Source organism: Centropristis striata, chromosome 22, assembly GCF_030273125.1.
Source record: "Centropristis striata isolate RG_2023a ecotype Rhode Island chromosome 22, C.striata_1.0, whole genome shotgun sequence".
Lineage (NCBI taxonomy): Eukaryota > Metazoa > Chordata > Actinopteri > Perciformes > Serranidae > Centropristis > Centropristis striata.
Window position 1 is genome coordinate 17,326,198 of NC_081538.1, and position 17,981 is coordinate 17,344,178.

General features: G+C 39.7%; 1 protein-coding gene across 3 annotated transcripts in view; it reads right to left on the reverse strand.

The window, feature by feature from the left end:
• Positions 1-6,055: 6,055 nt before the first annotated feature.
• Positions 6,056-17,981, reverse strand: part of slc38a4 (solute carrier family 38 member 4) — a 41,965-nt gene continuing 30,039 nt past the window's right edge. For all 3 annotated transcript variants that reach the window (XM_059325463.1, XM_059325461.1, XM_059325462.1), the window contains exons 12-16: positions 17,778-17,878; positions 16,600-16,724; positions 9,583-9,727; positions 8,433-8,530; positions 6,056-8,242 (exon numbers count right to left, since the gene is read on the reverse strand). In XM_059325463.1, the coding sequence (XP_059181446.1) occupies positions 8,138-8,242; positions 8,433-8,530; positions 9,583-9,727; positions 16,600-16,724; positions 17,778-17,878 (574 nt within the window). In that variant the 3' untranslated portion in view covers positions 6,056-8,137. The remainder of the gene's footprint in view (positions 8,243-8,432; positions 8,531-9,582; positions 9,728-16,599; positions 16,725-17,777; positions 17,879-17,981) is intronic.

Consider the following 17,981-nt stretch of genomic DNA (forward strand, 5'->3'; position numbering starts at 1 on the left):
ACATGATATAATACAAAATTTTACGTGACAAATAGATCATACAACAAAAAAATAAGTGAAAAAAAGAGGTTGAATAACTATAATATATAAAATACAGACTGCAAAAGTTGTTAATTTATTTGAATGGACAAGCAAGAACCAAATATCCTTTAAGAATATAATTTATTGACAGGTTTTTTTTTATTGTCAGTGACTGATTACTGTCACCATTGTAGTGTTATTATTCCATTGTTTACGTCCTCCTTCCTCTGTGACGTTCAGCACAAGGTGTTTGTACGTAGGTCAGTAGTGTGTACACTGAAGGCTGATAGGATGCTGGAAGTCACATGATCACACACACACACACCCTGTGCTTGTTTTATGTGTCTGTGTTCACCGCATGTGCGTGTGTCTTTGTTTGGGTGTGACCGCCACATGTGACCCTTTAACTGTATTGACGGATGCAGGATGTTGCGCCCAGAGACACCATCAGCTCTAACCAGCAGCCTGAGTCAATGTAATGCTGAACCAGACACAACACCAGTTCAACACCATCACACACACACACACACACACACACACACACTGGCTCAAAATAATTTCCTTGAAAATGTAAATCTCATTCATTCCAATTATTTAGCAAAGTCGTTCAGCTGTGGTGGCATTTAGCTGTTAATGCATTCAGAGAGCGCGGGGCTCTATTCGACTCCATTCAGCTGTTATGGAAATTGAATCTCTGTTACATAACAACGTATTCGTCCTTCACCTCTGGTTATTCACAGTGGTGAGTACAGGCATCCACCAAGAACATCCTCTATCACCTACACTGTCCTTATTTTCACAATTAGTGTTCATTGTGTCCACGGAAATTTTGCTTTATTATTATTTTGGGTGCAGGGATCTTCATCCACTGTTTCTATGTAGAAATGTATAGCAATGCATCTTTCTTTTCCAAATTTGCTTCTTTTTTTTAATTAATGAAAATGTCGAAGAGGCAGATATTTTTGGAATAGTCATGTGTGTCATTATTTTAGAATACGTTAAATTTACAGATGGCATTATAGGGAGGCAATGTCCTTTAATTTGTAAAAATATGTACAGCAGTTAATTGGGAGAGACAAATACATTTTTGATCCAGTTTGAATTTTGCCATCAATTACACATGATATTAGTCATTTTAAATCAAAACTATGCATGTCAAGTTTGTTAAGAGTATAAGAACACACACCTCTCTATTTGTTTATATCTTTTTTTACAGGAATTCTTTGAGTTTTATATTGGGAATCATGAGTTAGATGAAAAGACTTAAACTTATATTTATACTGCCATATTTATGTTTATATTTATACTGATAACCCTGTTTATACAGTGTCACAGTGATACTATTCACAATGTTTATACCATTAATCTGTTCATACCGTCATATTTATACTATTTACATCTTCCAGATTTGCCAGTGTCTTTTCGTCTACATGTCTTCTTACTTGTATATATGTTTTTACATTTATATTTTATATCTTTTACTGATATTTTATATTTCATGTTTATTGCTGCTTGCACTGGGGATTTGAGGGAAACACAATTTAAATTCTCTGTATGTCCTGTACATATGGCAGCATTGATAAATAAAGTTGACTTGATTTAAGTGTACTTATTATGTGATTTTTGTGTGAGATTTGTTGATGAAAAAATGAAGCTATACACTTCTACAGTTTACTGTCACAAAGGATTTAGATCCAATCAAAAACCCCTGATGATTTTGTTAAAAGTGAATGGTAAATATGAAGCTACAGCCAGCAGCTGGTTAGCTTAGCTTAGCATAAAGACTACAAAGCGAGGTGAAACAGCTAGCCTGGCTGCATCTGAAGGTAACAAAACCTGACTCTGAAGCTCATGTAGTTGATGCTTGATCTTATTTGTTGAATCACTACAAAAACTGAAATATATAAGTCACGTTGTAGTTCAGGCTGTTCCTATCCACTGTAAGTACTTATGAACAGAAATATGCTGTAATTTGCATATAACACACATATTTGTGAGCCAGGAGGTGCAGTTTATTACATCTCACACTAACATGTGTTGCGAGGCAGTGGCCATAATCAAGAATCAAGAAGCCTTTATTGTCATTGCACAGGGTAACAAGTACTAGTACAACTAAATTTGCCATCAACCCGTCCAAAACGTATAAAATCACACACAATTTGACAGAGGTGAACAGAACAAGAGGATAGAGATGAAGAAAAAGAAGAACCATAGTGATTATGATGTGATAAAATAATATAGAAAATAGGTTATTTTGTCGACAACGGCACTGGAAAGGAAAATCAGGCTAATCCAAGCTCTCTTGAAGACTTATTCAGTGACTACTACGTGACCCATGGCTGACTGGTTTGACTCAAAATCTCTACAGATTGCTGCTGCCCAGGCTTTTTCCCACACAGATAGTAGGTTATTAACGGTGACCGTATTCCTGGAATTTATCCCACTGTACTGAAAAGCACAGTTAATCCTCATAAAAGGAAGATGGAAGAGAAAAAAGGCAGGGAGAGGAGGCAGTTGGGGAAAGGGGGGAGTGTGGTGCACAGTTGCAGAGGTAAAGAGGAAGGGGAAAGGAAGAAAATAAGTGAAGGGAGAAAGGAGAGAAGAGTGAGGAATCATTAAAAATTGAAAACACAGGAAGATGAGTGCAGGAGTAAAGGTGTGTTTCTTTAACATAACAAGCAGGTTGGTTTTAATCATTCTCACGGGAAGATGAAGCCACGATTCAATATCGAGTGGATTCTATAATTCATTAAAATGCTGAATTTACATTATACATGTCTTTGCAGCTTTGCCGATTAACTTCAAATAGCTGCACTCACAATGCTTCAGACTAGCTTCTGGTTTGTTTACAATGAGTCACGCTTGGGTTGAACACTTTCACATCCTGTGTTTGTGTGTGCGGTTTGTTTAACTTGCCTATGTGGCGGATTAATGTAGTTTTTAAATCAATAAAAATGATATGCATCAAAACCCTGCCATCTGCTACGGCAACGTAGATAAATCAAATATTAATAACACAGTGGACTCCTGGGAAGGGAAAGCATTTAATCTGACTTCACAGCACACTGACAAGAGCCGTGTAAACCGGAAATCTAATTTGTATCGACAATTGGATCATAGAGTATTTGTACAGATCTATGTGAGGACAGAGTCATGGAGACGCACTGTATTGAACAATTATGCATCAATGCAGGAGGGGTGGGGGAGCCGAGGGTTGAATGTAAAGGTGTTAAAGAAGTCCCGATCGTGGAGGATAACGCTGACAGCTCAGAGAGGTGAAGGGAGGATACAGCAGGTTATCATCCAGAGGTCAAAGCCCACGGGTGTTGTGTAACCAGATTTAAAACAAAACCGTGTGGTGGAATGTGACCTGCATCCTGATCTGGTGATGTTGCGAACTCTCTGTCTTTCTGCCTCTGAAGTACGAACACACACACACACACATTACCACGCATACACCTGCAGCCATATACAAACATGTCTACGTAACCTTTGTTACGCAACATACTTTCTCATCTATCTTAATGAAAACTCAAGTTGCTGGTGTCCAGAACATGAGACCCAGATGAGCAGCAAGACTTCACGTCCTCAAAAGTCTTGATTTAAAGGTCAATGACCTAACTGATGATGGCCTTCGCAATGTTTTAAAACCATTTTCAAGGCTCTTTTTTCCCCATTTTGACTTGCTTGAATTTGAAGCCTGTGTTATGTATGGTAATGTATTTGGAAAGGAAACGGTTACCTAACTCATTTCTCCAACCCCTTGTTTTGATCGTCTGGGAACATTACAAGCTAGTGTTACATGTCAGCAGTAGATGCTACCTAGACAGGAACAGGAGAATCTATTTGATTTCTGGAGGCCAAATATCATCTGATTATTATGCCAGAAATATGGCTCAAGCTGTCTGGACATGTTATGTAAGCCCTGGTATGACAAAAAGGTTATGAATTTAAGTCAAACAAACATTGAAAATGGGACTTATATAAACAGTACATTATAATCATTGCCTTTCTAATATTTATTATCTTGCTTTGAATTAAATGTGGGTTTATTGTTCAGTGCAATCTCATCAACATAAATATAGGTGAAAAAAATGAACAGAAACAAAAACTTTTTTTCGTTCACATTTTTATTGTTCATCATAATGAAACAGCATCACGGATACAAAAAACATCCCCTTTGTTTGGGTAAAATTACAAATCTAAATGTTCGGCCTGATCCACAGGAAGCAGAGACACTGTGAACAGCAGAAACATCGAGCCAGTGCTTCTCCACGGCTAGAGGTCCATAGAAAAATAAGGCAGGTGGTTCTGTACAACTCCTTTCTAAACACTTTTTAAATTAGCTGGGGACTTGTCTGCTTTTACAGATCCACAAGACAACTTTTCATCTAGGCCAGCACAATATACAATGGCATTGTAACGTTGGCTCAATCATGCAAAAGAGGTGAAGACATTTGTCCGAAAGTGAGAAGAAATATCGATCCAGACTGAATACCTGAGATACTAAAGGGGGGAGAGGTGTGGTGTCTATTCAAAACCTGCTGCCTCTCATCTTTTGTGACCTATTTAAATAGACAAAACCCAACCTGAGGAAAGATTAAGCTGTTTACTACTGATGAGCAGAATAAGCCACTGTCGGCAGGAGGCTAATGAAGTTACAGCCAAACATTCATGAAGAAATTAGGAACAGGTGAGCCAGATTTTCGAACCAATCCATTATTGAACATTCATAGCGGTTTGTGAAGGGGATGCATGGACCCTTCGGTCATGAAGCTAGCTGACTTTATCAGGCCGTGGAAAGCTTCAGTTCAAGTAACGTCATGGAAATAAAACCTCACATAAAGTGGGTTTCAAAGGGTTTTTCTATGACAGCAGTGATATACATAATAAACCACAGTAAAGTAAGAACTGCAACTAGCAAACAAGGAAGGTTCTTGTGCATTTTGTTATCCCGTGGAAGAGGTATACGGCTACATGTTAGCATAGTACTGCTACATGTTAGCATAGGTATACAGCTATACATTGACATAGGTGTTCGGCTACACTTTAGCATAGGTGTTTGGTTAAACGTTGGCTTAGGTGTACGGCTTAACGTTACCATAGATGTTCAGCTAAACATATGCATAGGTGTAGGGCTAAACGTTAGCTTAGGTGTACAGCTACACGCTAGCATATTTGCCATGCCATGCGATAAAAAGCAGAAGAGTAATTAACTCTTTTAACAAATTTCTATGGTGTTCTGTCATGTAAGAACCTTCCTGTAGTGTGGTCACGAAATACTTCGGATGATTTTGCTTCTACGTGTTACAGCACGTTTTTCACAAAACACATTCAACATCAATACTGCTTACTTGCGACTTTACAACCCAGTGATGGTCAGCAGTAGCAAATAAGCTACAGAAACGTATTGCCTTGATTCTGAGAATTCTGGGGAAATTGTGCTACAAAGCAGGTTATTGATTAATTCATCCTGATATGACAAGTTAACATTAAAACATGAAAATGGATATATAGACCAAATTTTCTACAAATATACAAGCTTGAAATAAAGAAAAAACTACTGTCATACAGCAAGAGAAAAAAAAAGATCTAATACACGTTATATATTTATATATATACTAAAACAAACACTGGATTGCAGAAGACTTGTAAAGCAGAATCCCCCAACAACCCACTCAGACAATGAGTGTAAGTGTACCATAAAATAAAGATTATTTACAGAGCATATACAATTGTCCAAAAAGACCATGTTTGTAATCCAAAAACATGCACATAATACACTATTTCATTTGAAATATCAATTTGTTTAACGTACATAGATCTGAAAAAGATCTATAGATGTTGTCCACTTTGGCTGGATGTGTTCATGACACGTAACAGCATCAGAGAAGAGGTGAAATGAGGTTTTGGTGTTGTTATCAATGATTCTACCAAAGGCACCAGTATTAGAAGCCAATTGTAATGAAAACAATCCAAAGGCACAATTAAAAAGAATAATCCTGTTACTTTTTGAATCTGGAAACGACAGAGAGAACACCGAGATTATGTCACTACTTAGAAATCTAAATAGATTAATATTGAACCTTCTTGTCGACAAAACAGATGAACTAACCCATGCGTTAAGATACAAATCACACCGAATTTAAGAAAGTTATCTGATCAAAAGATTTTTCTTTCCTTAACTTTGAAAAGACAAATTGGTCACGTCTCCACGAGCTAATGTAAGTATCAATACTTAGGTTAGCCTCTGTGTAACAGAACTCATGACGTGTGTGATATTGTTTTGTTTATTGTCCAACTTATTCCAAATCAACACTCTTAAGAGTAATGATAAAAAAATTGAATTCATTGCACAGATTAATACCACTCTAATGTTTGTATGCTAAAGATGAAGCTAGCACCTAAAGACGGTTAGCTAGTACAAAGGCTAAAAGTGTAGGAAAACAGGTAGCCTGGCTCAGTTAAAAGTGAAATTCAACAGTCAGCACCTCCTAATGCTTTGAAATTCAAACATTATTTTGCATTAATTTAATTTGTGTGTTTGAAATGTAAAAACCTCAAGCTGTAGTTCCATGGAGAGCTAGCTAGCTGTTTTCCTATTTTTCAAGTCCCAATGCCAAGCTAATTGCCCGCTGCCTGTAACATTAGCTTATACATTTAGTGTACAGACATGAGTGGTATAAATCTACTCATCTACAAGAAAGCCAATTAGTGTATTCTCCAGAATGTCAAACTATTCTTTTTAGCTGATTTGGACAGAATCACGTTAAAAATTAAAAATAAGGCCTTGCCAAAATTACATCTTGGGAGAGTGTGTATTCTTTTTGTAGTGATAAGGATAGTATGGCACAAGTTGATAATATATTATGATGAAATGAACTCTTTCATATTTGGCTCTTTTGGTTGACTTTTGAATTGTCCAATTGCATTTTCTCAAACTATGTATTGAAAATCGTTTTGCCAATTACTTATAAAAAATATATAAACCTATTGTTTTCTATACCTAGATATCTAGCCCTATTTCAAGTGCCTAACAAATTATTCCAGCAAGTGTCTATACTGTGTATATACTGCATGTTGGAAGTGATCACTTAACGTTCACTTAACGCTTCATACAACCTGAAGGAAAAGACTGTATGTGGCAATGTGTACAACACTCTTTTTTCAGTAGACACACTTAAATGATGTACATTGATACCTTGCATGTTCAGATCCCTGTGTAACAGTAATACTGAAAGCATCTCTTTGCTTCGTGTACACAGCCAGGATGAAAATCCTTGAGAGCATAAAACTTGGAAGCTCAACCAATCTGGACCGCTCAGCTTAAACTGTATGTGCATGTAGACTTTGGCAACGCTTCTGATTGTTAACATGTAGCAGAGCAGCAAAATAATAATAAAAAAGTTCTACATGATTGAATTCAGTGACCGATTGTTCAAACCGTCTCAACCGTTGTTTGAGATGAGCCAACTGCTTTGTTAATTTTAGGAATTTTTCATGGATAGTTGCATGAAAATACAAATGTAGATGTTTTAATGTGTCTATATGTGCGTGTGTGTTAGCTCTACACACAAAGTGAAACGTAATGCTAGAAGTGCTCCTTGTTTCATGGAGAACGACAAAACTCCACCTCCAAATGTCTCCTTCAAGTGCACAGAGAACTCGGAGACCTGCATCGTCTTTCCAGCCCTGCAAATCACAGTTCACAGATCTGCTTCAGGTGAGGGCTGCACAGTTTGATCTTGTTTCTTCAGAGCTAGAAATAATGTGGAGGATGACCGTTCTCTTGATGACATGTTAAACCAGTTCCCTCTCCGGATTTTGACGATTCTAGTTTGTGTTGTGCCACATCCAGATCTTTACAGCAAAAAGAAGAAAAGTAACCGAGCAAAAAAATCTCCCTCCAGTGATATTCTTTGGGGGGAAACTGAAGATGTCTTAACTCAGTGCAGCACTTAATGTTCATATGTTAAGGTTTTATGATTGATGATAGAGATTTGAAGAAAAGAACAAATGATTAACCCTCTTCCCAGATGTTGGGCCAGCTGAAGTGGATGGGGTGGTGGTGGTGGTGGTGGAGGGGGTCTGCTGCACTAAGAAGGGAAGGGGGAACTTAGTGACCTCCGCTGGAGCCGGGGGGGTTGTGGATCCAGTCGAGGACAATGAGTGTCAAGCTGCCAATCATGAAGATGATTCCCACGATTAGGAAGATGGTCGCCTGAAGAGAGAGACACATGGAGAGACAGAGGAGGCATTAAAATGTAGTCGGATGTGTGATGATGCACAGAGGGGGGCTGTATTTTCTGACGAGTCACGTTTTGAAAATGTTATTCGCTCCTCAGGGGTTAGACTGAGGAAAATGATACATTGAGAAAGAAGTTGATGTGTGTGTGTTTCTGCACACTTACCCCGATCTTTTGCGGGGAGCGGAACGGCAAAGATTTTACCAGGCGGAGGTAAAAGGCAGCAGGTAGGATAAAGATGAGCATAGTGGCTGCAGAGGAACCTGCAATAAAAACCAGAGGAAGATTGATTTAGCTAATCAGACAACCTAAACACTCTGGCACATGTTTGTCAAGAGTCCCTTTCACAACTGAACTTTCCTAGACCTGGAGGAGTTGTGTGTAAGAATGCTTATGTCCAAATTTGTTCTGCCAACTCCCTATATGTAGTCCCAAAAAATAATATATTTATTAACAAATTATTAAATTATGAATTAAATCAAATTCCACACCCCTTGTGACCAAATGTGGTGTCCCCCAGGGATCAATCCTGGGGCCAGTATTGTTCCTTATATATATTAATGATATGGCTAATGTCTCAGACTACTTTCCTCCACAGAATCAAAATCAAAATAATTTTACTCCTAAAGCTTAAAAAATCCTTACTATGACCATTTTGGACAGTTAGGACACCTTATAAATTGGGCCCGGTTTTCAGCTGGTTTTAAGAGGGTGTAGGACACCAGCCATTTCTCTTTTTCCAAAATGTTTTTTTTTTAGCTGCTGCAGCTTTGTCTCCACTGCAGTCTAATTACAGGTAAACATGTCCATGTATTTGCACTTTTCACTGTCTGTGTGTGTTGGCTGGGAGTATTTAGATCCAGTGGTCATAAACTGCTCACGCGACTGCACAGCTGACTAAACCCGACGCTTCTGTACTTCCAAGGTCTTTACTTAATAAAAGGACCCCTGAACTGAAGGGGCTAATCAGCCCTCAGCTGCCTGACTCACTCTTTTATTAACTCATATTTGTCCATAGTGTGTCCATGTAAATGAGTTTAATTTCTAGATATGTTTCAATTAATTTGAGGTAGTCATTTTAATTTCGTTATGTATGTTTTTTTCTTTATGTATGTATTTTAATTTATTGTAATTTTATTTTGAACCTGATGAACCTGAGGCCATTTTTTTCTTTGATGTTTAAGACATGAAAGTTTGCCTTTTGTTAGTACTTGTCACATTGTTGATAAAGTTTAACAAAAAAGTCTAACATGAAAAACAGGACTGTTAAATAAATCCATTCATGTGAGTCAAAGTGCTTGGAGGTCGGACTCACCAATGAAGCCGAAGATGTCCCTGATGGTGGGGACGAAGATGACCAACATGTTGTTGAAGGCCAAGATGGCGGCGGCAATCAGCATGTGGCGAAGCCAGCTGAACTCTCGTCCGCTGAACAGCAGCGTGGTGATGGAGGAGCGGATCTGGGAACACACACAAAATACTGACATTTCAGTCTTTGGCTCGATTTCACTGACATGTCATAAATATTGTAATGAGGTTGTATGTATGAGAATGGGGAAAGGTGTCACAATCATGGCATTTTTTGGTAACTTTTTAGTGTTGTTAGAATAAAAATGTGTTTCTGTTGTTACTCCTCTGCGTACATACAGTCTGTCTCGGCAAAGAAACAACTCATTAACAACAACAGTCTGCACGTCTGCTGGCCTGTGCCTGTGGCTGATTCCCAAACTTGGCCACTCACTGAAGTGTGTCAAGTGCTTCGAGGCGAGTGTGTGTGTGTGTGTGTGAGGGGAACTGAGAGAACCAGGAGATCCCAGCTAAGACGCCTGGTGCTGCTGAGCCACAGGCAGTCGGTTTAAACCTCCAGTGGGTGAAAGGTCGCGGGTATCAGGTGAAACCTGAGGCACCATCCACTCACAGGCCACAGAGGGAAAGGTTACAAGGGGCGGAGCTTATGGTGCTCATTCAAAAAGGCAGGGGATTATCTCCCACAGTGTAATGGAAGCATGGGATTGCATCAGCCGGACTGAGAGGAGGGCGGGCCCGCTGCAGGGGGGGAGGTGTGTCTCTACATGAAGCGCTTATTGTCACTCGTGGTTTACTTTTTTCTTCCTTCCTCTTTTACTTACTAGTTCAACATTAAGGCAGATGAGAACCAACAGCCGCCATGGCAACAAATTTAATTACACAGACAGTTTACAGTTGTATGTGAAGAATGAAAAATGAGAAACAAATGGCGTGTTCGGCAAAGTATTTTCTTCATTTAGTCCACCTGAAAAGCATGTGCAATCTTTTCCTTTTTTAAGAGCTGGCAGAACACCACATGCTTTCTCTGCATCCTTTCAAGTCTGACTTAAGCACAAGATTTATGTCCAGTTAGCATGGAACAGTGGGAAAAAAATCACATTAAATGGATTTTCTGCACTGTCAGACTGAACCAAGTGACCTCCATCATGACAAGAGGCACCGGGATGGCGCTTGCCCACTGCCAAAGAAGTGTCCTCGCTTTGAGCCAAAACTCAGTTCTAGTTGGACATATTGACAATAATTTAACTGCATCCCTTGCTAAAATCCTATAGTCGTACTCCCTCCCATCAGCTGTTGCATAATTAGTCCCGGCTTGGAAAACTAGAGCCTGGACGCGGCATTTCTCTCCAAGGCTCCAAACTATTCAGCACCCGACTGTTACCTGGCGCAGAGCCTTTGGAGTTCACCGTGTGATATTTGCACACTTTGTGCTCCTTACTATCTACCTGTCAGAGGCCTACACACACGTAAAAACACAGAGTATGTGGATGGACTAGTTGTAGGCAGCCGGATTGACCCAGCTGCATCTGGGTTCAGCCAGTTAACAACAAACCAGGCACTTAGACTTTAGCTGTGTAAGCTAGATCTGCAAAGAAGTAGATAAAAACAAACCATGTGTTCCTGTGAACATATGAAACTGCAAGTATAGTCAAAACGAGAGACCAATTAGATACAGCTGCTAAACATAACAGATGCTTGGTGTGAACTGAAACTCCTCGCTACAGGGTGAAGTCCCCATTCAAGTAAAAATATCAACAGGAAAGCCGCAAAACAAAACGTTTGTTTTTCACCACATCAACTGAAACTAGACAGCTTATGCAGCTAAAGCTAAAAAAACAAGATAAGTTTCAGGAACTGCACTTTATTTTAACCGAAACACACTAAAGAGCAAGACAGACCCCAAATATGATGCCATGAATGTAGACATGAGCTCTCTAGTGGTGACACTGACTCTCTGCAGCATTTCAGCTCCACTGTTGGCAAAAACCACACTGTGTTGGAACAACACAGACTGGCACTTTAGTGAAGGTTTACCTATAGAACTTCTCTCTGTACGTTAATAAGAACAACTGTAAGGTTGCTGTGTTGTCAGATATCTCAAGCTCTCAAACTGGTGTTCATTCTTCTCCAGCATGACACTTTCTGTGGGCTGTTTAGCTCCTTAACCAAGAGGACCGCTCCTTTGGCCTGTTGACCTCTGACATTGTGAAATAAAAATCTGCAGTGCATTTGGAGCACAAGGAAATGAACACTTTAACATTTATTGCTGCAGAGAGAAAGTGAGTAATTTCTATGAGCAGATTTCTGGCCCAAAATTTGCACTCTGGTTTCTGTTTTGGACTGACTAGTATGGACCGATCAAAAGCAAAACGCAGTTGTGGAACCCATCACCTATCATCTAGTTTAGCTTTTAATTAGCCTAGGAAACTAAAATGGCTACTTGTGAAAAAACCTGGTGGTACTTTTGTGAAGGTTTACTGTGAACAATGACCGGCCCATGGAAGAAGTCTTGGCCTTGATACCTGTTGCATTCACCGATTCCCCAGAAATATTAGTTGTGGCACTCAGAGTATAATTAATTAGACTGATAGCTGATGGGCTCTTCAGAATTGATTTTAATAAAAAAAAAAAATAGACCCATCAATCTTTATTAGGAAACAAAAGCAAAAGCAGGTTGTTTTTTCCCCAAAATAACAACCCCAAAATATTTCCTCCCCCTTGCCATTATTAATGGCTTCTGAAAAGCATTAGAAAATGTTAATTCAGCGTTAATAAAGCCAAGTTGCAACCTTCAAACCCTTTATATAGGGTGCTTTACTGGAAAGAGGGTTTGAAATGTAAAGAGAAGCGTTCACTAGTGTCATTGGAAGGCAAAAAACACGTGTTTTTGATGTACAGAAACATGTGCATGTGTTTTGCACCCTGATAAAACTTTTCATTGCCAAAAAGTCAGTGACAAATTTAAGCTAACAATGGGAGTTTAAGCTAACAAAGCGATGCAACAAGTGGTGGGTTGATTATTGCTGCTATGCGAGCTAATTGTTTCTAATTAGCTAGCTAAACTTTTATCCCAGCGTTAGAAATGGTTACCTATTAACTGTATCATTATGTGTGTGAAAGTTAGTTAAGAAGAGAGAAATACAATCAAACAGTAGACAAATAAAAGTCCCCACAGACCAGACAGAAAGTGTTTCGGATTAGCTAACTGCAAATATTCAAGACTATAAAACAAAGGAAAGAAACTATTAGTATAATATGAGGCCTAAGAGAGAACCACTCAAACTAGCGCTACTCAAAGAAAGGTCTGGATTAAGAAGTAATTTTTACTACATGACAGTAGGACATAAAGGTGATGGTGGTGCTGTTAATCAGCTCGTTTGCAGCCGTCTCCCGTGGTTTCATTCTCCAGCTGGAGCCTGAGAACTGGGGCATGTTTGACTCCACATAAAGCCCTTTCATTATGTAGAGGATCCTGCCAAAGCCCTGTGTGATCTGGCCTCTGTTAGCATCTATCCTTCACGTGACTGCACACCCACACACACACAGACATACACACTTTCATGCCTCGACACATATCTCCGACATACGCTCCCACACAAACGTTCTCTGATGTTGAACTTCCCCACCGGAGCCAAGGACAGTGGCAGACAAAGCTAACGTTAATCTCTACCTGAAGGTCTGCAGCATTTAGCCGCAAAATGAAGGTCAGGAGGATTCAAGGCGAGATTCTCAAATGTCAAATGGAAACTTGGCAGAAGGACGTTGGCGCTGGGTTCTGCCTCACGTGCATCCAAGCTTAAGTTCAACCAAAACCGTTTAATTTACTGCAAGTATAGCGATGGTCGCTTAATTAAACACGCCGCATTCTGCACATATCTTATCAGAAACTCATGCACAAATTAACTTCTTTCCATGTCTCAAAAAGCATTAGCTAAGGTCAGAAATGTATTCACATTCCTGTCTCTCAGCACTAGTGCTGACAGCCAAACTGAGTGGTGTAAAGCAGGCTATGACTCACGCCGTTTATTGGATTCCATGCAGGTAAACACAAGCCAAAACCAGTTTTAACCGACTGATTTACTTGACATTTTAAAAAAGCATCATAGCTGAGTTAAAACCCACAAATGCAGTTGTGTGTTGCTGCAGTGAGATATGGACCTCTAACCCTAACCGTGTTTCTGCCTTTCTCTTTTCACTCTGCTACGATTCACCACTGCTTCCATGCGGCATCCCATTTCATTCTTGTGTTTCTCCGTCCTTATTAAATTTTTATCTCCTGTGTTCTAGTCCTCCTCCCTCTCACTCTCAGTATTACACTTCTCTATTTCGATTACATTTAAAATAAATTCATTTTGAGTACCCTCCAAAGTCAAACAGATGGAGTCAAATAACATATGTTGCGTATCAAGCTTTCACACACTCACATAAATACGTTTTTGCCATAAAAGAAAGAAACAGACACATGCATATAATTGCATGTTTGCAGTCAACCAGACTAACTTTGCCCACATCTTTTTTAAAGTATTATCTGAAAGAAAATCAACATTTTTTTCCTTAGACTAGGAAGTCACAGCTGTAGTTTTCTGTTTTTATGTATATATTCGGTTTATCATATATCCGAGAGTATTTTAAAAAGTATTCAGAAACTGTACCTTTAAATGAGCTGCAAGGACTTTGTGATGTCACAAGTATACTATACTGTGCTGTATATACAGTCATTCTCCGGCTACAATGATGGTGCAAAGATCCTGAAAGAGCCGAGCCAGAAACACTGACAAATAAGTGCGGATTGGGGTTTTTCAGGAGCAACTCTTTAAAGAGATGGTTCGGGATTTTGGACATTATGTTGTATGAAAAACTTGCCAGTAGTGTAGGGGACGCAAAGCTATTAGCTTACTTGGCGAGCTCCGGTATCAGAGTTCTGGACGGTTCGGATCGTAGAATAGATAGTTCCAGTGAGCTGGCAGGGTCCCCAAACTACAAGGTTTTACTGCACAAAACTAAAATATCACAATGCGCTGTCATTGTATGTACTGGCTTTTTCAAGAAACAAAATAGTGCCAAGTGAAGTTGGTTTCTAATATGCATAAAGACCATTATTTTGTGGTGGAATGGGTGACGTTCTAGTGTACACGTAGTTTTGTGCAGTAAAACCTTGTCTTGTGACCCTACCAGCTTGCCAGAACTATCTATTCTAAGATCGGAACCAGCCAGAATTCCGACACCGGAGCTCGGCAAGTAAGCTAATATCTTCGCATCCACTACATTCTACGTTCTTCAAACAACTTACTGTCCAAAGTCTTAAACTATCCCTGTCTTAAAGAGATAGGTGCTAAAACTGAGCTTTTCAGACAGAAAGTGTGAGGAAAAATAATTCTAAATGATGTAAACAGTTTCCAATAAAGACCAAAAATATAAGTATCTCAGTGGAATCTGACTCCTTTTCACATTTTGCACAATTAATCTTTTAATATTCAACAATGGCATTTGAGTATTCTTCCATAAGACAATGATTCAATTGTTCCTTGCTATCTTTGAGGCCGATCCAGATGCATTTTTCTAACAATTCTATCATTAACGCAACACATTTCGAGGCTTGTGGCAATCGTTTGTGCTTCTGTCTCCCACCTCTGCCAGCTCACCCCCCCGTCTCACTGGCTCCGCCCCTCTATCTCCCTGAATGTGGCGGTCAGGGTGAGGGTTTTTCCACTGTCCACTCTGAGCCTGTAAACTTCCACTGCAGAGAGAGGGGGATCCTCTCTCACATTCCCATCGACCGAAAAAACAGTCGTGGGGGGGAGTGTGTGTCTCTCTCTGCGTGAGTGTGTGTGTGTGTGTGTGTGTGTGTTAGTCAGAGAGATATGGGGCAGTGCGGGTACATCAAGAGTGAGAATGCAGGTATCAGCTAAAAGCCTAAATTTCAACACAATGTGGCGATGTGTGATTATGTATTTACTTTAGAGACAGAGGCTATACAAATGTTTATATTCCATCACTATGTGTGTGTGTGTGTGTGTGTGTGTGTGTGTGTGTGTGTGTGTGTGTGTGTGTGTGTGTGATGCCATAAGATGCAGTCATTGCTGCATCATTTACTGTCAGCCCTCTCCTGTGACTGAATAGCAACACCTTTGCTGCCCTCTGGTGGCTGCTTTGTGTTCCTGCAGCCACATCAGAAATGATTCACAAATTAGCAGCTGCTAGTCAAGTTAGTGTGTCAGTGCGTGTGTGTGTGCATGGAAGCTAAAACAGGGCATGAAACTTCCTCTGGCCAGCAGCCATTTTTGTTCCCCTCATGTCAGACAAGGGCCATGCTAAAATTAGCCAATGAACATATATGGGGTGGGAAGTAAGACAAGTGAGCATACGTATGTGTAAATGAATGTGACTGAGGGGATAGATTTTGGTGACTGGACATCGCAAGCCGGCCAACCTTTCACCCAAGCCCAAGAGACCGTGGACTGGGACACAAACACAAAAAGTAAAAGGTTTACTTATAAGATCTAACAGAGTATGTGTAGGCGCGCTGGTGCAATTAAGAGGTGTGGCCGTTTACGACCCCAGACTGCACACTCTGGGATCAGGGATGACGACAGAAGCAGAGTGCCAAACCGAACAGCGTGTTCTTGTTTTTTAAACCAAACTGCCAGGAAAAAAACAGCTGCGTCCAGAAAAAAAGACTGACTCTGCAGCAAATACAAAACACAGCCTGTAAGCAGGATGACTCAAGTAGCAAGAGTTGTTCTACTGAATGAATGGTTTTACAAGAAGCTGGTTGGCGTCTGCAGATTAAATTACAAGGGCGGCGTGTGTTTGTGTGCGCTCTGACGTGAATTCTTAAACAGGATTAATTTACTGATGAAAAGATCAGAGAAAAGAAAGTCGGCAATGATGTAATAGAAGTGTATAAGGACTATTAATGAGGCAATATTATGATATTTGATGAGGAAACATTGTCTTCTTTCCAAACGTGAGGCTTGTTAAGAGACAATGAGGAAAATACTGTGTTTGTGTGTGATGTACTTACAGGGAACAGCACGATGGGGACCGTCAGAGTGACAGCAGTGAGAACAGCCAAACGCACCAGCAACAACATGGTGTCAAACTTATACACCTTAGTGAAGGTGTGGAGCAACTCAGCCTCCACGTTATCTGTGTTGGAAGAGAAAAAAGGAAAGAAATGAACTACTGAAAAGGTGACAAAAGAGAAAGGTAAAGCTATATTTCTGCACAGCAAAGACGGGACAAGTTCAAATACTAGTGTCAGTGTCAGATTTAGGGGTCATCTCATACATTCTGAATAAAACTTGGACTTAGCAACTGTGCTGCCACCCATTTGTTTGTGGACTACCCTTTTTAAAAATTTGTCCTTTTGGCTGCCACCATCGTGGGGCCAGAAGTGACCATGTTTTGACAAAATAGTGCTAAGCTAGCTTGGTTAGCAAGGTGGGAAAATAAAGCACATAAGAAAAGTAAGCATTCATGGTTAAGACATCCCTTAAGGTTTAGGCTTCACAACTACTAGTTCAGTTTATGAAAAGTCCTCACTCCTGTGTGCAAAAAAAGAGAAGCAATTGACTCCTTAGAGTGCCTTTTAGTAAAACCGAATGCTGCCATTTTTAGCCAAACATAATGTTACAATTAACTTTCATGAGCTGAAAACAACCTGTGAGAGGATTAAAGTTTTAAGACAACATCACTAACAGCAGCAAAACTGGACAACACTGTGGGACTGACCTGTCAATCACAAAGTAGCCACTCCCCATAGCATACCCAGCTTTATCGTCTTTTTACTCTAAATAGGAAAATAATTTCCTATAATTTCCTATCTGAACATCATGTTGTGCTGAAGAAGACTTGAAACTTGTGATTGAGACCACAAAATTATTAATTAGGAGAATGTTTACTGAGGTGATAAATCAAGTGAGAAGTAGGGTAATTTTCTCATAGACTTCTATACAATCTGACCCTCAATTTCAGAATACTCTGTGATTAAACAGTGTCAACCAATGTTTTCCTGGGATTTTAAAGCTCTATTATTGTTCCCTTAAAACTAAATTAAGCATAATGCTTTATCTGAAATGTTTCATGTAGAATGAAGGACTGATATGAGTTAAATGTCTGTTCAGGTCTTAATGCAGACAAACTAAATCTAACGCTATTATTTCAGTTAACTAATCCTGTTTTGTGTATCGGTGGTCTTACCATAAAAGGTGAGGTAGCCGAACAGTGCTGACAGCATGTACATGACGAGCATAGTGAGGATGGACAGGTTGGAGACATTCTGCATCTTTTTCCGGGTGCGACTGTGGAAACAGCACACACATTTAGACATCACTTTTAAAAGCTTTAGGGTCAAGAAATCTTGGGTGAATGTGTGCAGATTGACTGCTGTAAATAAAAGACTGT